This window comes from Paroedura picta, chromosome 8, assembly GCF_049243985.1.
Source record: "Paroedura picta isolate Pp20150507F chromosome 8, Ppicta_v3.0, whole genome shotgun sequence".
Classification (NCBI taxonomy): domain Eukaryota; kingdom Metazoa; phylum Chordata; class Lepidosauria; order Squamata; family Gekkonidae; genus Paroedura; species Paroedura picta.
Genome location: NC_135376.1, coordinates 3,470,956 through 3,492,657, shown reverse-complemented (window position 1 = coordinate 3,492,657; position 21,702 = coordinate 3,470,956). Strand labels below are relative to the sequence as shown.

At 48.8% G+C, this 21,702-nt stretch overlaps 1 protein-coding gene across 1 annotated transcript; it reads right to left on the bottom strand.

Annotated features, from left to right (window-relative positions):
• Window positions 1-850: 850 nt before the first annotated feature.
• Window positions 851-19,560, bottom strand: LOC143842838 (uncharacterized). The gene is given in 7 exon segments (XM_077348095.1): window positions 851-2,165; window positions 2,167-3,341; window positions 12,672-14,123; window positions 14,689-14,815; window positions 15,036-15,106; window positions 17,051-17,165; window positions 17,399-19,560. Coding segments are annotated over 7 exon segments (3,498 nt in total). The 5' UTR covers window positions 17,822-19,560; the 3' UTR covers window positions 851-2,030.
• Between the last annotated feature and the right edge of the window lie 2,142 nt (window positions 19,561-21,702).

Genomic DNA, 21,702 nt, shown 5'->3' with positions numbered 1-21,702 from the left:
CCCTGTTTGTCATCAGAAGGGCTCGTGGGGGGGGGGGTGACCCCTTAGAACTTGAGGACTTGCTGGGTTCAGAGACACAAGCTTCCCCTTGAAACTCAAATAAATCCAACTGCCAAAACACTTTGGGCTTCAAAGTGGAGACACGCAAAAAAGCTCACAGCAAACTGAATTGGAGGGTTTTTTTTGCAATGTCCCTCAAAAACTGCTAGTCATGTAAAATGGTTGTGAATTAAGGATGCCGCCTAGTCCCCCGACGTTTATGCCAAAAGCAGAAAGGTTGCAGATATCTGTGACCCTCCAGTTGTCTCTTTCCTCACAGGATTTGGGAAGGGAAATAGATATCCTGAAGCAGTGAGTTTCACAGAGGAGGGCAAACACTAAAAAAAACCCTTTTTTTGTGTAACTGTTTTCTGAGCCGTTCTGAACCCCCAACTCCTGGGCCTCTGATCAGAACCAGCTGTAGGAATGCTTCACCCTTGTATGGATTCCCTGAAGGACATGAAAATTGTATCTGTGCCTCAAGCTCTTGCCAGACATTGAGCATTTAAGAGGTGCCTCCTCCCTTGTATTGCCTCTTCCAGGCTTAAGGAGACATGCTCTCCAATCTCCTTCAACCATTCTGGCTTTCTTCCCTGTGAAATCTATTTGAGGGCAAGCATTTTTAATGTTTCTTCTTCGTTAGGGTAAGATTTGGGTGTATATCGAAGTTTTATATTGTTTAAATGCTTTACATGGTCTGCAGCATGGTCATGTTCTTTTTGTGGACTGAGAAGTTATGATTTCCTTGTGTGTGCCTTCATAGATGCTGCAGATTTTTAAAAATATTTCAGTTCCCATTTAAATACACAGAAATATAAAACATACACTACAAGCTGTACAGAATGTCCAGACTGAGTGAAACACCATTCTCTTAGCATTCAAAATGTTTCTCCATTTTATGGGTTCATATATTTTATTATTATATTTACATACCGCCCTCCGCCAAAGGCTTAGGGCAGTTAACTTCACGAAGAAGTGTTGGTTCTTATATGCCACTTTTCCCTACCCGAAGAAGGCTCAAAGCGGCTTACAGTCACCTTCCCTTTCCTCTCCCTGCAACAGACACCCTGTGGGGTGGGTGAGGCTGAGAGAGCCCTGATATGCCCGGTCAGAACAGTTTCATCAGTGCCGTGGCGAGCCCAAGGTCACCCAGCTGGTTGCATGTGGGGGAGCGCAGAATCGAACCTGGCATGCCAGATTAGAAGTCCACACTGCTAACCACTACACCAAACTGGCTCTCCATCAAACAGGAGCAATACAAATAACTCAGTTTATAATAATACAATAGCAACATTATAGAATAGAACATTGGGGAGAACAATAAGTCAACACTTACTGATGGCCCAGTGGGGTGGGTGAGTCTGCAGCGATGGTTGTAGGAGGAAGGCTGAGAGGGGCTGATTGGAAGTGGTGGTTTGGTCGACCTCAACAAAATGCCTGGCAGAGGAGCTCCCTTTTGCAGGCCCTGCAGGACTGTTCACATTCCATCAGGACCCTGATCTCTTCTGAGTGCTCTTTCCACCAGGTGGGGGCCAGGATGGAGAAAATTCTGTCCCTGGTTGAGGTCAAATGGGCTTCCTTGGGGCCAGGGATCACCAGAAAGTTGCAAATGGTGGAGCTTAAGGCTCTTTGAGGGGTGTAGGCAGAGAGGCGTTCCGTTCAGTACACTGGGCTCAAGACCGCGTATGACCTTAAAGATGATACCCAAAACCTTAAGTCTGATCTGGAATTCAACCAGAAGGCAGCGCAGCTGCTAGGGGATGGGCTGGATATCGGATCTCCTAGGTGTTGTTCTGAGGACCCTGGCAGCTACACTCTGGACCAGTTGCAGTTTCCAAATCACGGATAAGGGCAGACCAGTGTAGAGCAAGATGCAGAAGTCTAATCTAGAGGTGACCGTCACATGGATCACTGTGGCTAGTTCTGGGGCCAAGTAGGGCACTAGTAGTGAACTGAATCTCTTTCCATACTATGAACACTCAAAAGATTTCTCACCTGTGTGGCTTTTTTGGTGCAGGTAAAGACTCCTCAGCATTCAAATGGTTTCTCCCCTGTGTGGGTTCTTTGATGTCGTAGAACAGAGTTACTCTTATTGAATCTCTTTCCACACACTGAGCATTCAAAAGGTTTGTCCCCTGTGTGGGTTCTTTGATGATCCTGAAGAGTGCTACTCTGACTGAATCTCTTTCCACACTCCGAGCATTCAAATGGTTTCTCCCCTGTGTGGGTTCTTTGATGACAATGAAGATTCCCCTTCTGACTGAATTTCTTTCCACACACTGAGCATTCAAATGGTTTCTCCCCTGTGTGGGTTTTTTCGTGCTTTTGAAGACTTCCACCCAAACGAAATGTCTTTCCACACTCTGCGCATTCAAAAGGTTTCTCCCCTGTGTGGGTTCTGTGATGAAGCTTAAGAGTGCTACTCCATCTGAATGTTATTCCACACTGTGAGCATTGAAAAGGTTTTTCCCCTGTGTGGATTTTTTGATGAAGATAAAGATCCGTCATCCGACTGAATCTCTTTGCACACTCTTGAGCATTCAAAAGGTTTCTCCCCGGTGTGCGTTCTTTGATGAAGATGAAGATCCCCCTTCCTACAAAATCTCTTTCCACACTGTGAACATTCAAAAGGTTTCTCCCCAGTGTGAGTGCTTTGATGACGCTGAACACTCCCCCTCTGACTGAATCTCTTTCCACACTGTGAACATTCAAAAGGTTTTTCCCCATGTGGGTTCTTTGATGTTTTTGAAGACTCTCCCTCAAACAGAATCTCGTTTCACATTCTGAACATTCAAAAGGTTTCTCCCCTGTGTGGGTTCTTTGATGTAGCTGAAGATTACCATTCTGACTGAATCTTTTTCCACATGCTGAACATTCAAAAGGTTTCTCCCCTGTGTGAGTCCTCTGATGTTTTTGAAGACTCCCCCTCACACGGAATCTTTTTCCACATTCTGAGCATTCAAAAGGTTTCTCCCCTGTATGGGTTCTTTGATGTAGCTGAAGATTACCATTCTGACTGAATCTTTTCCCACATGCTGAACATTCAAAAGGTTTCTCCCCTGTGTGAGTCCTCTGATGTTTTAGAAGACTCTCCCTCACACGGAATCTTTTTCCACATTCTGAGCATTCAAAAGGTTTCTCCCCTGTGTGGGTTCTTTGATGTAGCTGAAGATTACCATTCTGACTGAATCTTTTCCCACATGCTGAACATTCATAAGGTTTTTCCCCTGTGTGGATTCTGTAATGCTGCTGAAGAATGCCATTCTGACTGAATCGCTTTCCACACTCTGAGCATTCAAAAGGTTTCTCCGCTCTGTGTATTCCTTGGTGCACAAGGATCTGTGATCTTCTGAAGGAATTTCCACACTGAAAGGATTCAGATGCATTCACTGTCTTGTGCTCTGGGAAATGTACATTACTCTTTCTGTGATCTGGCTTCTCTTCCGTATGGCCAACTATCTTCGTTGTAGGTCTGCCTCGATGCCTGATGGTTTGTTTCAAGTCTTTGTTTTTAACTCTGTCTGGCATCTGCTTATGAAGTTCCTCATCCTCCTCATTCCTCTGATCATCCTCTGCTAGAATAGACAGAGATCCTGTCAGTGCCTGGGAGGGTCGGAAGGCCCAAAGGCATGTATTTAAATGCAGTAGGAAAGGTCTGACAGCCCTCTGACTCTGTCCAGCATGTCAGATCAGAACCACCTTTCTACCTTTTCCCAGAATATGGAGTCTTTAAGCCTCTTGACCAGCAGGGAGTTTCTGAGCCTCCAGATCTCAGGCCCCCAGAAGGCCTCCCTCCCTCCTTACCCAGGGGGCTGTATGACTGTACCAAACCAAATGCTTTTCAGAAGTGAATCAGAAATCCCCATGGCTGTTCCCTTAAAATGAATGTGAAGGATACTCACTCTTAGCTAGCTCATTTGGGAAGCAAATATGTTCTTGGGATCCTCTTGAGGAATGTTCCAGCTGTTCTCCGTCTTTACCAAAGCTGTTCTCCATCTTTACCATAGTCTCTCTTATACTTCTGGCTTCTTAGAGAGAGAGAGAGGGAGAGAGAGAGGGAGGGAGGGAGACAGAGAGAGAGAGATCATTCTTCAATGGGGAATGACATTCAAGAGTAGAGTCTTCTGCAGGGGCAGAAGCATGTTCATAATCAGAGCACACAGTCCCAACCCGTATGACGGGAATGGATCTGGGAGGCTAAGCACCCAATTCCCCCAAAGGGTTATTGTGATTATTAGTGGCCTGCTCCACCTTGCAAGTGTTTGTGATTTAAGTCTTCCTACAACTAACATCCTTATCTAGTTCAAGTCCAGAATCCAATAGGAGGCAATTGGTACTCTGTTAGAATCTGTATTCAGCTGTGTAATCAGGAGAAAGGGGGGGATTAGGACAGCCTCTGGAAAATTCTTTCAAGTAGGACCTTCTAGATTCTTCCTCCCTGCCTCAGTTGACACCCCTTTCTGCTGTCTTGCCCGTTTCCAAGGAGATGCTCTCAAGGGCCTCAGATAGGCCAACTATCAACAACCTGCCACTCCAAACCCAGCCAAGAAACCCTGCTGTTGCGATGCAAGTTTCTCAGTCCGTTTTCCTTCCTTGACCTTGACATTCTACTCTTCTTTTCTCCTTCTCCTTCCCAGCTCAACCTCCTGTTTCTTCTTGATTTCTGGCATTCTCCTTGGTCCTGCTGCTGTGCTGCTTGGTCTCCCTTGGGCCCCCACAAACTCCTTGCCGGGCCTTGTCCACTAAAGCCGGGCTCCCTGGACCCTGCCACAGGCTTGGTGAGTAAGAGGCTGTTGCCATGATGGACGGGGTCTCCTGACCTTGTCTGGACTGGACCTCTGATTGAGTCATTAGGACCAACTGTCACTAGAGAAAGAGACAGGATAATACGGAGATGGACCAGAGGGAATCCATGCAAGTTTTAATCTCATGCCATGCAAATGTAACCAGATAGTTTTTTGCTTCATCATGATGAATAGTTGTATGAAGAGTAGGGTTGTGTGCTCACACCCTCCCCCCCTGCCGCGGTAAGGCGCTGGCTGCAGCGGCCTGCAGTGGCCGATTCGGACGCAGCCGTGCACAACCCTAATGGAGATTAACTTAAGGTATAGCTGTAATAATGCTATAACAGGGTGCCATCCAATGACAGGTCTCTCATGGATTAGAACAGTTAGCTTTTCTTCCTTTTCTATTGTTGAAATGCAGAAATTGTGCTGTTTAATGAAGTCTTAGATCCGCAGCAGATAATTAAATGTTTTTAAAAGTGGTCTGCTTTACTCACGTATGCTTTCCTTGTGAATCCACTGACCTGGGTGTTGCTCAAGTACAAAGAGGAGTGACTCAGGAGGACCCAGACTTGGTTTCTTGAGAAGATCAGTTTCAGATCACAGGCAGAGCAGATGACTGGAAACCCAACCCAGGGTGGAGGGTGTATTGTAAAGGAAGGCAACATTGAGGAGCTGGCCCCTTCCAAGGTCTTTCTGAGGACATCGAATCCCCCTTGCTGCAGAACTGTTCACCTTCTCTGGCTTGAGTGAGGGTCAAAAGACTGGCCTCAGTTGCTTCTGGACAACTACTACTTCAGTATTTTAATTCATGCCTCAGCGCAATGGCAGCCATTCAAATCTTTGGCCCTTAGCAGAGATCCTTACCCAAAAAGGCCACATGCCCAGAGTTTTCCAGCATGACTTCCTTGTACAGAGCTCTTTGACCTGGATCCAGCAGGGCCCATTCTGCCTCGGTGAAAATGATGGACACCTCCTCCAAGGAAAAGGGAGACTGAAAGAAAAAGCAGATTCCCAGCTCAGAGATCTTGCCAGGCAGAAGAGAACAGGCAGGGAACGTACAGGAAGTATGGCTTAGTACAGGTAAAGGAAGAAGCTGTCAGAGGATCTCTTGCTCAGACACCTTTTAAAAACTGTTGATGCAAAAGCTCCCCTGAGGAAGCAGGAGGGACCAGGCTGCACCCAAATCATCATTCCTTACCTGGGCTAGAGGTGCAGCAGCCCGCTCCACGCCTTTGAAAAACTGACAGCTCAACAGCCTCGGTTCGCCGCCTGTTTGTGAGACAAAGGAGTAAGGAAGGGTGTTTGCTTGTTCCCTGCTTCAATAGGTAAAAAGTGAAACAACAAAGGAAGGTAAAGTAAAAAAAAAAGTCAAACACAAAAGCAGAAAACAACACTGTTAGGAGTTGTCATGCCACATAATATATTAGAGTTATAAAACACTCCCCAAACTGCATTTGACATGATTGTAATGAGACAACTGACTCCTCAGAGTTCCTCTAACAAAATACTTGGGTGATCCTGTGTCTGGGCTGCATTTCTGCCCACCTGTTGCATGAAGGTTTTTTCCCCTTGACTTGAACTCTCTACCCATCACATTCACATTGTGCCCTGATCACATCCAGGCACGACAAATCCTTACCACAGGGGAGGGCATCTTGGGCACGCTTCAGGGATTGTGACCTCTGTCTTTGCTCAGAAAGAGCTCCTTCCCCCTCACCAATGGTAGCTTCTGTTTTCATGGATTTCCCCAACATCTGAAACAGCAGTGAGGCAGAGGGGTAAGAGATTTAATGGAAGTAAACAAACGGTGGATCCTGCTCCACTCCCAGATTCTGCACCCTTCAATCATCAGAGCTGGTCAGTTATTGGGAAGGAGCGAAATTATATTTGGATAATTAACTCTGGCAAGGAAACTCTAGAACAGGGGTAGTCAACCTGTGGTCCAGCATTTGCTGGCAGGGGCTCATGGGAATTGTAGTCCATGGACATCTGGAGGACCACAGGTTGACCATCCTTGCTCTAGAAGGCCAAACAGCATTGCTCCCCATACCTGCTCTGTGTGCTTCTCCTCTGCCTCACTCAGGAGGAAACCTTCAGCCAGGGTTACTGCCTGGTTACTCGTCTCTGGCCCACATCCTCTTATCCAGTGCTGCATTTCTTCAGGCAGGATGGCCAGAAATTGCTCCAGGATCTCCATTGACCTCTTACCAATTCCTGGTTCTTCCTGGTCGTGTTCTGACTGCAGAAAGATGCCTTTGCTAACTTGGAAAGAAGGGGGAGAAGGGAACAGATGTAAGAGGCAGAAAGAAACCTAAAGAGAATGAAAGTACATCACCAATTCTACTTGAGATCTATACACCAGTTATTCACAGGAGTTCCTGGCATCCCTAAGATACTTATATACAGTTTTAACAGAGGAGTGCTTCTTGAGTGAGAGGAATTGTCCCTAGACTATCAGGCCTTCCAGTTCCTCAGGAGAAATCACACAGAGCATCCATTTCAAATAGTCCCAACAACAATCAGGACCCACACTAACAGCCAGTTTTTACAAACTGATATTCCTGCTCAGTCCAACAGCTCTATCAGTGCTGTGGCGATCCCAAGGTCACCCAGCTGGCTGCATGTGGAGGAGGAGCAGGGAATCAAACCCGGCTCCCCAGATTAGAAGTCCGCGCTCCTAACCACTGCCCCAAGCTGGCCTCTTGTCAAGAATATACCCCAACTCTTTCACTCTGTCAAGTGGAGCCAGGGGGTCACTCGCTGCCAACCCCACATGGGAAAAAGAGGGCTCTGTCCCCGTCGCTGCAGCAGTTGCAAAGGTGCAGGCCCAGAAATCCCAAGCTAGCCTAGCATGGCGCAATAACCAGCCCGGGGGTCATGACTGGCCTTCGTGGATGCAGCGCCTGGTCCCTCCCCTCTCTTCCCCCCTCAGCAATGCAGACTGCAGGGCCAGCCCCCCAGGGAGGTGGAGGCATTTATCTGGGATAATATCTAGCAGGGGTAGTCAAACTGCGGCCCTCCAGATGTCCATGGACTACAATTCCCAGGAGCCCCTGCCAGCATTTGCTGGCAGGGGGCTCCTGGGAATTGTAGTCCATAGACATCTGGAGGGCCGCAGTTTGACTACCCCTGATATCTAGAGTCGACCTTTCTCACGGGGGCTCGGGGCGCCTGGCCAAGGGCGGCTCCAGCAGTCAACGGGATGAGCCAGGAGCGCCCATCGCGGGGCCTCTGGGGCGCCGCTTCTGCCCGAAGACCCGGTTCCCTGGGCGCGCTTTTCAACGCCTTTGGGCGGAGGAGCCCCGCGCGGACCCCACCGGAAGGGAGCGCCTTTGCCTCCTGCTCCCGCTGAGGGTGTCCCCCGGCCGGGAGGGCGGGAGAGCGGGCGGGAGGCCTCCCGGATAGGGCCGCCCCACACGCGGCTCGGGGGGTTCTGGGAAACGGGGCCGCCCCTGCGAGGCTCCTGCCCCTTTTCTCCCCCCCCCTCCGCGTTCGGCGGAACCTTCGTGCGCGGGCGGCGGTTGCCGGGAGGACGGCTAGGCAGGTTGGACCTGCGCAGGCGCACTGTGTCCGCCACTGGGGCTACCTGTGCTGTCATGGCCGGCCGAGGGGCGGAGACTGGGCTGGGAGGGGGTCTCTGCCCCGTGCCTTCTCCCCCGCCGCCCCTTGTGGGCCAGTCCATGAAGCCCGACCGTTGACCGCCACGAAAGGCCCTCCTGCGGAGGGATCAGCCCGAAACCGGCCGGGAGAGTTGGGTACCGGGCATGGCCGGCTGGTTTGGCATTTCTTCCCCTTTGCGGGCCACTCGGTAGGAAAATAGGGCCAGACGGATGCCGCTCATTCCAGTTGGAAAAGAGAGGGGCAGCTGATGCTCTGAGGGCAATATTCATTCATTTACGTTGCGATTTGTATCCTGCCTCTCAGCAAGCTGGCTCGTGGCGGGTCACCCTCCAATCCCCAATAAAAATACAATGAAGGTCTCCCGTGTGCAAGCACCGGGTCATGTCTGACCCTTGGGGTGACGCCCTCCAGCGTTCTCATGGCAGACTCAATACGGGGTGGTTTGCCAGTGCCTTCCCCAGTCATTTACTCCCCAGCAAGCTGGGTCCTCATTTTACCGACCTCGGATGGATGGAAGGCTGAGTCGAACTCCCAGCCTCATGGGCAGAGCTTTCAGCCTGCATGTCTGCTACCTTACCACTCTGCGCCACAAGAGGCTCTAAAAATACAATACTGACCCTTTAAAACCCCCTATGGTGGCGACTAATCAATTCCCATGAGCCTCTTGTGGCGCAGAGTGGTAAGGCAGCCGTCTGAAAGCTTTGCCCATGAGGCTGGGAGTTCAATCCCAGCAGCTGGCTCAAGGTTGACTCAGCCTTCCATCCTTCCGAGGTCGGTAAAATGAGGACCCAGCTTGCTGCTGGGGGGTAAACGGTAATGACTGGGGAAGGCACTGGCAAACCACCCCGTATTGAGTCTGCCATGAAAACGCTAGAGGGCGTCACCCCAAGGGTCAGACATGACTCGGTGCTTGCACAGGGGATACCTTTACCTTTAATCAATTCCCATGGTGCAAACCCGTCCCGGGGGGGGGGGACTCTGAGTGCTGACCCCTCACCCACAGCAAGGGCCGGCTAGTCATTATGATGGAAGGAGATGATGTGAGCTAAACGATTTGGGAACATTAAAAGGCTGGAGCGATTTGAAGGGACAAGGCAGGTGCTAGTAAGGCTAACAGTGCTGGAAAGGGAAGAGGGAGGCTGGGAGGGGACCAGAAGGAAGAAACTAATATCCCCCCCTTGGTATATTAAGCATCTGGTTTCGTCCTGTAGCATGAACTGAGTGGCAGGAGGTGTCCCCACTCCCCTGCCTGACTCACTAGTATGGGGCAGATGAGATCCAAGCTAGGCCCAAATTTAACGGTTTGGCCTGTTGTGGTCTGGCAAGAATGGGAAGGAGAAGGAGGGCAAGATAAGGAACTGGAAACAAAAGGAACTAAGTTTTGGGAGAAAGAAATTATTTCTTGGACACAGGAAGCTGCTCTATACTGAATTAGACCTTTGGTCTATATCAGGGGTAGTTAAACTGCGGCCCTCGACATGTCCATGGACTACAATTCCCATGAGCATTCAATGGTAGGGGCTCATAGGAATTGTAGTCCATGGACATCTGGAGGGGCACAGTTTGACTACTCCTGGTCTATATTATCGACTCAGATTGGCAATACCACCCACAATGTTCCTTGTTTAAATACAGACTGATCAGTGCTGCATTGCCTTGCTCTGCAGAATCAGGTCAGATCAATTTTCAATCTTGACACATTCCCTGTATTTACCATACTGAATTCATTGTTCTCCATACCTGTTCAGGTGTCATTAGGGACTTTGTCTCTCTCCTAAGAATTTCTTTAGATACTAACTCTGAGTGATGGTTAAGTTTTTTTCTTTTTTTCCCTTTGTTTCTTCAATAGTATAGATAAGATGGGCTGCTGGTCTTACTGTGTTCAATGTTCATTTCAGAAACTTTGATAATGAAGTACAACTTGGATTTCATGAGTATTTATACTCATTTCTGGTGAGCTGTTTAATTAAATGACAATGGAAAATAACAATGTAACATATGTTCTTGTGGCTTTGTTTGAAATAATAATTTTATAAACATACTAGTAATCAAGCCCGCTGCAGGGGAATGCAGCGGGCGCTAGGACCTTACAGTGGTCTTCGGCGTGCTGGTCTGCGGCTCCTTCAGCGGCGGCAGTGAGCTTCTGGCAGGCTGGTCCGAGGGTCCCTCATCGGCAGCGGCGAGCTTCTTTCGGCGTGGGCGGGCTGACGCGGCGAGAGGCGCTTCACGCCTCTCGCCGCGTCAGCCCACCAGGCAGGCCATATTCTACCCTGTCCCTTCCAAGAGGTTCCAACACATGGAGATGCTTCTTTCTTTCAAGTAACTTTGTGACCACCTGACTTGTGTGCAGAATTCCCACTTGGGAGAGTCAGGACTCCGAGATTCCCTTATCAGACCTGAGGGTCTTGCCTCTGTTTCCTGCTGCCAAACGCCTAACCACTATAGGGACACTTACTGCCTGATGTACCCCTGGAGGAACAACTGCTCACCTTTTCACTTCCTGGAACTCCTTTTGCCAATAGTATGTCTGAGACTGTGGATCATTTATGTGGTACAGAGAACTACTATCCACATCAAAAGTTCTAAAGTATTTAAAATGTTCATAAGTGTACCCTTAGCACATCACCAGATTAAGCAAATGACCCAAAAGAATTTGGAAAAATGCAAATCCTCTGTCCCTCTCGCTGAACATGCTATATCAGATGTTAAAATATAGGATGCACTCCTTAGCTTCAAGTTACAGATTTCTACACAGGTTCCATTACCTTAATGCTTTCTCTAGCTCTTTAGCTGACCACATGATCCAGATCTGAGGTAAGAGGTTTGCCTACTACAATGACTGCTTGTCATCTAAAAATGTTTGTGAATTACAGGTGCTGGCTGGTCCCCTTCTGTTTATGCCAATAGCAGAGAGGTTGTACATATCTGTTACCCATAACTTGTCTCTTTCCTGACAAGATTTGAGAAGCAAAATATTTTTGCCAGATATCAGAAAGACTTAGATAGGCAGGTATCCTGAAGTAGTGAATTTCACAGAGGAGGGCAAGCAGTAAAAAGGCCCTCCTTTGTGGAACTACTTTCTGAGACTTTCTGAACCTTCAACTCCCAGGCATCCGAAGAAGAGCCTCATCACAACCGGCTGCAGGAATGCTTCGTAATCATATGGATTCTATGAAGAACATGAAAATTAGATTTGTGCCTCAAGCTCTTACTTGAGCATCTATAAAATCAGAGTCCAGGAGCACCTTTAAGACCAACAAAGATTTAATCAAGGCGTGAGCTTTCGAGTGCAAGCACCCTTCGTCAGACTATGATCTTCTTACATGACAGGGAATACCTGTCTATGCATCTATGTCAGAGCATCTATGACGTCCTCCTCCATTGCGTGGCCCCCTCCAGGTTAAAGCAGACATGAGCCTGATCTTCAATCTCCTTCTACCAGCAAACACCATCCTTCCTTTCTTCCCTGTGAGATCTAGTTGAGGGTTTCAACCATGGCTAAAACTTCTTCCACGGCCCAAGAATGTTTAACATTTCTTCTAGGTTAGGGCATGATTTTGGTCTAGATTCAAGTTTTCCACAAGAGTTAATATAGGTTTTTACCATTGAGAAGTCTCTGAAACATTTTCAGGCTTTGAGCAAACCGAGGTCTTGTGATCATGCAGAATATGTAAAGCCAGGGCCCCTCCTCTTCCCACCACATCATTGGCCAGTTGGGGGGGGGTTGTATGGTCATATCACCTGATAAATGTTTAACAGACTTATAAAATATATTTAAATTAATTTATTCCCATACATTTAGAAAACCCTTCCAAGGCCATCAAAAAACCCCAGGGTTTCATGAAACTCTGGTTGAAGCCTGTTTTACATTATCCCTGGTTGTCCTTTAGATGTGAAACAAGAGAAAATCTCTTTTCACAGACTAAGCAGTTAAATGATTTCTCCATGTCTGGGTTCTTGGATAATTATTTTAATTCCAATTTAATAACACATGAACATATACTACAGCTATACACAATTTCCATGCTGAATGAAAATCCATACTCTTGAGTATTCAAAAGGTTTCTCCCCTGCGTGGATTTTTAATGATACTGAAGACTGCCACTTGGATGGAATTATTTTCTACACTCTTAGCATTCAAATGGTTGGTCTAAAATATTTTCTCTGATTTCCCTGAAGATCACCAACCAAACTCAATGTCTTTCCACACTCTGAGCATTTAATGTTTCTCCCTTGTGTGGGTTCTTTGATGAATCTGAAGATTCCCCCTCTGATTGAATCTCTTTCCACACACTGAGCATTCAAAGGGTTTCTCCCCTGTATGGATTCTTTGATGAATTTGAAAACTGTCACTCTTACTAAATCTCTTTCCACACTCTGGGCATTCAAAAGGTTTCTCCCCTGTGTGGGTTCTTTGATGAACCTGAAGATTCCCCTTCCGACTGAATCTCTTTCCACACGTTGAGCATTCAAAAGGCTTCTCCCCTGTGTGGGTTCTTAGATGAAACTGAAGATTGGTATTCAAAATGAATCTCTTTCCACACTCAGTACATTCAAAAGGTTTCTCCCCTGTGTGAGTTCTCTGATGTCGCTGAAGATCACCACTCTGACTGAATTTCTTTCCACACTCTGAGCATTCAAAAGGTTTCACGCCTCTATGGATTTTTTGATGATACAGAAGACTGCGACTATGATTGAATTTCTTTCCACACTCTGAGCATTCAAAAGGTTTCTCCCCTGTGTGGGTTATTTGATGATTCTGAAGACTGCCACTGTGACTGTATCTCTTTCCACACTCTGAGCATTCGTAAGGTTTCTGCCCTGTGTGGGTTCTTTGATGATCCTGAAGATGCCCACTCTGACTGAATTTCTTTCCGCACACTGAACACTGAAATGGTTTCTTCCCTGTGTGGGTTTTTTGGTGCTGTTGAAGATTTCCCCTCTGACTGAATTTCTTTCCACACTCGGAGCATTCAAAAGGTTTCTCCCCTGTGTGGGTTCTTTGATGACAATGAAGAGTGCCACTCCAATTGAATCGCTTTCCACACACTGAGCATTCAAAAGGTTTCTCCCTTGTGTGGGTTCGCTGATGAATTTGAAGATTGCCACTCCAATTGAATCTCTTTCCACACTCTGAACATTCAAAAGGCTTCTCCCCTGTGTGAATTATCTGATGTCGCTGAAGATAACTACTCTGATTGAATCTCTTTCCACACACTAAGCATTTAAAAGGTTTCTCCCCTGTGTGGGTTCTTTGATGAGACTGAAGATTCCCCCTCCGACTGAATTTCTTTCCGCACATTGAACACTGAAAAGTTTTCTTCCCTGTGTGCATTATTTCATGGTCCTGAAGAGTGCCCATCTGACTGAAACTCTTTCCACACACTGAGCATTCGAAAGGTTTCTCCCCATTGTGTATTCTTCGGTGTACAAGGCGCTGTGATCTATTTCTCAAGTATTTTCCATACTGAATGGATTTATTTGCCTTCATCATCCTGTGCTTTGTAAAATGAACTTTATGCTTTCTTTCATCTCGCTTCTCAACAATACAGCCGCCTTTCTTTCTATTGGGTTTACCTCGATTCCTGATGTTTTCTTTCAAGTCTTCGGTTTTGACTCTATCTGGAATTTGATGATGAAGTTCCTCACCCTCTTCGTTCCTGTGATCATCCTCTGCTAGAATAAAGAGAGAGGTCCTGTCAATGCCTGGGAGGGCTGGAAGGTCCAAAGGCCTCTATGTCATTGCAGCAGGAAAGGATTGATAGCCCCTCTGCCTGGTGCAGCATGGCTGACATTAACCAGCCCTCCACCCTTCCACTGAATATCTAGTCTTTGTGGCTAGAGACAAACGACGTTTGTTTTATTTATTGTTAGCCTGTGAAGGATTCCCTTTGCTCTAGGTTGTAGAGTAGTAAGTATAGCGATTTCCCTTTACTACATACCACACACTCTAATTGCTTTATAACCTCACTTTACATCCCAATTTTTTTGTTTTCCTCTGCCTTTTAGACTTATTCTAAGGCCCTGCTTGCGGCACAGCCAGGGAAGCCTTCGTTTGGTCTTCTGTATGATTACAACCAACACTATTATTATTATTAAAAATAAAAGCCTTATTCAGGTATATATTAATTCATAAATTATGAATTGGCATTACACTATTTTTAATATTATGGTGGTCCATCCTGTCTTTGATAATAACTGGGCTAATAACTTCTGGCACCTAATAAAGATCATTCATTACCCAGGAGGGCCACATTCCCAGAGTTCTCCAGCTTGACTTCCCTGTGCAGAGCTCTTTGTCCTGGATCCAGCAGGGCCCATTCTGCCTCGGTGAAAGAAACAGACACCTCCTTCGAGGAAAAGGGACCCTGAAAGAAAAAGCAGGTTCCCAACTCAGAGATCAGGCCAGGCAGAGATTGCACAGTGGAAGTGAGCAGGCCAAGAAGGTACAGGAAGCATCACTTGTTGTGGGTAAAGAGAACAGTAGTCAGAGGGTCTCTCGCTTGGACACCTTGCAAAAACTGCAGAAGCAAAAGTCCCCAGACAAAGGAGGAGGGACTCTGGCTGCCCCCCACTCACCTCTCCTACCTGGACTGGAGATGCAGCAGTCCTTATGACACCTTTGCAAAGATGGGAGCTCGACAGCCTCTCTTCACTGCCTGTTAGTGAGAGAAAGGAGGGAGGAAAAGAAGGTGCTTGCATTTTTGTTTTCCTCTTCTTCCCTTTCCAGTGTTGTGAAACCTCGTCCTGTCTACACTCAAGACATTTTCCACACTTTCTACTGAATCCTGGGAGAGGCAGAAGAGAAGCACCAGGTACCTGTGGGGCTCAGGGATCAGAAATGCCACCAACGTATTTAATATTTATTTAATTTATTTATTCACATATTTTTGGACTGTTCCTATTGGGCCTGCTGTCTCAGGGCGGTTCACAACATGTAATAAATACAACAATATTTCACTGAGACTTTTTTCTGTCTTATGGGTAGGGAAAGTAGGGGGTGGAAATGACATTTTTATTTTTTCCTATTTATATCCCCCCTTTCCCAGAGGCTCAAGACGGATTTCAAAAGGATTACAAATACAAAGGAAAATTTAAAACACATCAAGAATTTAAATATTAGATATTATGTTTTGATTTTAAAATAATAATCAAACATTAATTAATTAGACCAGTTGATTTCAGCTGCCTCCTTCCCAAGTAGAAAGTACCCCCCTCTCCCCATGAATACCAAGAATAAGTGATATTTAGTGCAGCTAGCCTGTTTTCTTTTCTTTTCTTTTGAATCCGGGTAAGTTTTTCTAGAGCCTCTTGTGGCGCAAAGTGGTAAGGCAGCAGAAATGCTGTCTGAAGCTGTCTGCCCATGAGGCTGGGAGTTCAATCCCAGCAGCTGTCTCAAGGTTGACTCAGCCTTCCATCCTCCCGAGGTCGGTAAAATGAGTACCCAGCTTGCTGGGGGGTAAACGGTCATGACTGGGGAAGGCACTGGCAAACCACCCTGTATTGTGTCTGCCATGAAAACGCTGGAGGGCGTCACCCCAAGGGTCAGACATGACTTGGTGCTTGCACAGGGAATACCTTTACCTTTACCTTAAGTTTTTCTAAATTTTGTTCTTCAGTGGGGCTCCCACTGTTGTAAACCTCTCCGGTCACCATAGACTCATAGAATCATTGAGTTGGAAGGGGACTTCAGGGTCATCTAGTCCAACCTCCTGCAGAATACAGAAAACTCACAACTTCCTGCCCACCCACAGTGACCCCAATTCCATGCCCAAATGATCCTCCCCACAAGAAAACCAGAATCCCTGGCCAGTCTGGCCTGGAAGAAATTTGCCTCCCAATCCCAAAATGGCAGTCAGCATTTCCCTGGGCATGCAAGGAAGGGCCACAAGATGTGACACTTAACCACAGCAGATGCCCTTCTAAGTATTATTATTTGTTAAATTTGTTTCCCACAATGTATGACAAGCCGTCTCATGGCAGGTTACATCGTAAGCACAGGCACAGGGGTAATTTTTTTCCAATTTTATTAGGCCCTCGAATCTGGTTTGCAAAGCTCTGCTGTCCCAGAAGGTGGAGGCTTCCTTTTCTTCACCAGACTGAATAGCCCCTGCTGAGGTTTGTTTACTTTTTCTACATGACCCAGGAGGTCCCTTCCAAATCTATGATTCTCTTTTGAACCACTTTCACTTCCTCCTAAGAAGATGAGAAGTTAATGAGAAACTTCCCTCCATGAACTTTTCTAGTCTCTTTTACGAAGCATCAGACTTAGCAGATGTTGAGTGCCACGAACTAACATTGTGTAGTCCTGATCCAGATGGCCCAGGCAAGCCTGATCCCATCAGATTTCGGTAGCAGGGCCGACCCTGGCTCAGTATTTGGATGGGAGACCTCCAAGGATTGCAAGAGGTCATGATGCAGTGGCTGGAAGCCCTGCCTGGCTGCCAGACAATTCTCAGCTCTCCTGGCTACACTACACATGCCATAGGATAAAAACATAAATTCACTGTGTGACACGAAGGCTTTTTTTTTCTTTACACTAACTCTCTGCACATCAGATTCACAGTGTGCCCCAATCACATCTATGAACAACGAGACCTTACCACAGGAGAGGGCATCTTGGGCATGCTCCATGGATTGCCCCTTCTGCCCTCCCTCGGAAGGAGTTCCTTCCGCCTCACCGATCGTAGTTTCTGTCTTCACAGATGGTCCCAACATCTGAAACCGCAGTGAGGGAGAGAGATAAGAGATGGAATGGAAGAGACCAAGCAATGGGTCCTGCCCTACTCTCAGACTGCACCCTCCTATCAGCAGACCTGGTGAATTATCAGGAGGGAGAAGAAATTAAATTTCGATGATTTGACAGTTGGACAAATGTCTAGCAGGAAAATTTTAGGAGAAGGCCATATAATGCTGTTTGAATGGGAGATACCAGGAGGCAATCCCCTCACCTGCTCTGCCTGCCTCTTTTCCTCTGCCTCCCTGATGAAACCTTCAGCCACAGCCACCGCTTGGGAACTGGTCTCCGGCCCACATCCTCTGACCCAGCGCTGCATTTCCTTGGGCAGGACAGCCAGGAACTGCTCCAGGATCACCAGGTCCAGGATCTGCTTCTTGGAGTGCCTCTCTGGCTCCAGCCAGTAGTTGCAAAGCCCATGAAGCTGGCTGCAAACCTCTCGGGGCCCAGCAGCCTCATGGTAGCAGAACCGCCGGAAGAGTAGGCGACGTTCCTCTGAGGTCACCATGCCCTGAGGCAGGACCTCTGGCCTAACCTTTTCCCAGAATCCAACACCAGTCCCCGCCTGCCTGGGATGAGGGTCTTCTTCACTTGATCTCTTGCCAATTCCTGGTCCTTCCAGGTCCTGCTCTTCCATCTCCTTCCCCGTCTGCTGGGTTACCTCTAACTGCAAAAGGATGCCTTTGCTCACTTGGGAAGAAGAGGGAGAGATCAAAGAAGCAGAATGAACCTAAACTACCCACCCTGTTCAAGTTCCAGCCACCTGTTCTTCACAGGAGTTTCTGGGGCCCCTAAGATATTTATAAATATTTTGCATAGAAATGAGTGTTTCTGAAGCGAGAGAGCTTCCTGCTAAAACTTCTGGCCCTCCAATCCCACCAGAGAAATTATACAGAACAACAATTTCCAATAGTCCTAATACAGAATACAGAATGACAATCAGCTATTATAAACAAAACCCCTCCTTTCCAAAAATCTGTAGAACAGGGGTAGTCAAACTGCGGCCCTCCAGATGTCCATTCGCTGGCAGGGGCTTCTGGGAATTGTAGTCCATGGACATCTGGAGGGCCGCAGTTTGACTACCCCTGCTGTAGAAGATTGCCTCATACCTAAAATAGCAATACAGAGTTTTCTGGAAAGGAAAATAGCACCTTTTTTCCATTATCAGGAATATCCCAGCTCTTTCACTCCCTTGAGTGGGCTCAGGGGGGCACTTGCTGACTAAGCAACATTGCAAAAACAGGGCCGGCAGTCTCCTTCTGAGGTCGATGCAAAGGCAGGCCACGCAGGAAGCATTCTCTCCACGTTGCTGCAGTAGTTACAGGGGTGCAGGCCCCAAAATCCTAAAATAGCCTAGCATATCTCCCAAGCCAAACCAGTGACAATTTCTGACCTACCTGGCCAGGCAATGTCTTTGGACCAGTTGGAATCCTATGAAAACCCCCTCTCCTTCCCATCTCAAGCCCCATGTTTCTCAAGGAGGATAAGGGAAGCCGGGACCTATCAGATTGTTATGAAGAATGCCTGCAGGTGGGAACCAGCTCAATTCAACCTTCCTTAACCCTGGGGAGAATGAACTGGGGCTGGTTTTGTTTGAGAAACTTGAAGCCCACCATCCCCCTTTACTGTGGTCCCAATCCAGAAGGAGGAGAAGGGAGGAACGTAAGAAGAGCTTTGCTGGGCGCAGCTGCTGGTCCGTGTCATCCATCATTCTCCCGCACGCTCTGGACAACCATCTGCACGGAAAGGGGCAAGCCACAAGGAATAGGGAGATATTTGTTGAGTTTATTTACAATCCGCCTTTTCCGCTGAGATTCCGGAGAGAGTCTAGGCAGGCAATAGGGCGAGGCAGGCATTTGGTTGAGGTTGACCCAAGCCATCGCTTCCCATTGGCCCCCAAGGCCCCCCCCCGCCCACTACGACTGCTACTAATCTGCCTAACCCACTGGGTCCCAGTAAGAGTTGAGCTGAGGCTCTTTTGCAGCTCCATCATTCTCTAATGTTATTGTTGTGATCGTGTTATTTATTATTTATTTATTTATTATATTTATATGCCGCCCTTCCTCGAAGGCTCCGGGCGGTTTACAGAGAACAGGAAAAGATACAGGTAACTGTATTGCTGTTATCACCTGTTGTGATCATATGTTATCTGTGTCTTTTTCCTGTTTCCTGTAAACTGCGATGAGCCGTCAGGGAGAGCGGCATACAAATATAAAATAAATAAATAAAATAAGCCAGGTGTCTCCAACGCGGTGCCAGGGGCCTGCCAATCCTCCTGCTGGCGTCCCTCAGGCCTTTTGCCCAGCAAGGCTTCCCAGGGGCTCCTGGAGACTTCACTGGCCGGGCAGGTTTTGAAAAGCGTGGCTTTGGCGGCTCGACCCCCTTCTCCCCCTCCCGCCCCCTTTGACCCCCCTCCCTCCCTCCCTCCCGCCCCGCCTCACCTGCCTCCCGACCCCGCGCTCTTCCGGCCGCCCCTTGCAGGCACACGGGGGGACTCGGGCGGGGTGGAGGCCCCGCCAGGCGTCGGAAGGGGGGCCAGGGAGGAAGCCAGCCCCCCCTCCCCCCGGGGACCTCTCTCCCGCCCGGGAGCCCAGGCGGGAGGCGTCTTCTCGGGGGCTTCTTGCTGGGGGTCGCCCCACTCGCGCTCTCGGGGGATTCTGGGAAACTTGGGGGGGGCTTATTCAGGGACTCTCCCCCCCCCTGCTCCGGGCGGAACCTTCGTGCGCGGGAGGCGCTTGCCGGGAGGATGGCCAGGCGGAGCACTCGGGCGCATGCGCACTGCGTATCCTGAGGCTGCCGCGGCCAAAGGAGCGAACGGGGGGGGGAGGCAGCTAGGAGGGAGATCGAGGGGGAGGGAGGGAGCCGCCTCCCCCCCGTCCTTCCCCGGCTCCCTCCTCTGCTGCTTTGCCACCCTCCCGGACCTGCCGGGAGTGAAGCCCTCCTGGAGCTCCCGGCGGGGCCCAAAGAGAGTCCTTCCAGCCACCCACCCGGGTCCAAACGAAGCCCACCTGGGGGCCCACGCTGGCTGATGCCCCCGGCCCCTCGTGGGTGGCCCACCGCCTCGCCGGGAGCCGGGGACAGCCTTGCAGTGGCCGCGCTCCTTTCCTTTCCCTGGAGTCAGGGCAGTCGCTTTGTGACCACCCTCCCGTGGGGTGCCACGCTCTCCTGCATGGTTTACCCTCTTTATGCGCCCTCCGGCCCAGATTTTGGGGTTGGGCTGTCATCATTATGCAGATGACACCCAGCTCTGTCTCTTGATGGACAGCCACCGCGACCACCCCACCCCGAAACGGCCTCCAGATATTTGGAAGAAGTGATGGTCTGGCTCAAGCAAAGCTGGCTGAAAGGCAACTCCTCCAAGACTGTGGCTTCCTAGGAAAGGGCCGGATCAGAAAGCGCACTTGCACCCCTGAACAATGTGCAACTGGAGATCTCGCACACTGCCAGGAATTTGAGGGTAATTCTGGACAGCTCCCTTACTGGGGAGGCCCAGGTCACGCCAAATTGGCATTTTCCCACCCATGTCAGGTGAGGGTATTCGCACCCTAACTGTCCCAGGATCACCTAACCACAGTGGTCCATGTAATGGCCACCTCCAGCCTGGATGTCTGTAACTGGCTCTACGCGGGTCTTCCCCTGTCCCTGACTTGGAAATTACAGCTGGTGCTAAATTCAGCTGATAGGGTTCTACAAGAACACCTTGCAGGGCCCACTTCCAGCCAGTGCTGACACCATCCAACGCCCTTTGCGCTGAGCAGGGCTTTGTGCTGTACAACTGCTAATAGGTTAGCGGTCCCTGGTCCACATGATGTTCGGCTGACCAGGGCCACGGCCTTTTCAGCCTTGGCCCCTGCTTGGTGGAATGAGTTCCCCTGGGCCCCACCTCATGGAAGAGCTGAGCGCCCTGACAGCTTGTAAAGTTCTGCAGGGTCTGCAAAATAGAGCTCTTCCGCCAGGCTTATGGTGGAGACCAGGTGGAAAGAGCAAGATCTAGCCCCTCCTCCGATGTGCCCGAAGTGTTGCAAGTCATTTCAAGCCGTGAGCCTAGAAATTGAACCAGGGGTAGTCAAACTGCGGCCCTCCAGATGTCCATGGACTACAATTCCCTTGAGCGAATGCTGGCAGGGGCTCCTGGGAATTGTAGTCCATGGACATCTGGAGGGCCGCAGTTTGACTACCCCTGAATTGAACTCTTCTATGATTCTGTGAAAGAGCCTCTTGTGGCGCAGAGTGGTAAGGCAGCCGTCTGAAAGCTTTGCCCATGAGGCTGGGAGTTCAATCCCAGCAGCCAGCTCAAGGTTGACTCAGCCTTCCATCCTTCCGAGGTCGGTAAAATGAGGACCCAGCTTGCTGCTGGGGGGTAAATGGTCATGACTGGGGAAGGCACTGGCAAACCCACCCCGTATTGAGTCTGCCATGAAAACGCTAGAGGGCGTCACCCCAAGGGTCAGACATGACTCGGTGCTTGCACAGGGGATACCTTTACCTTTACCTTTTATGATTCTGTGATTCTATACG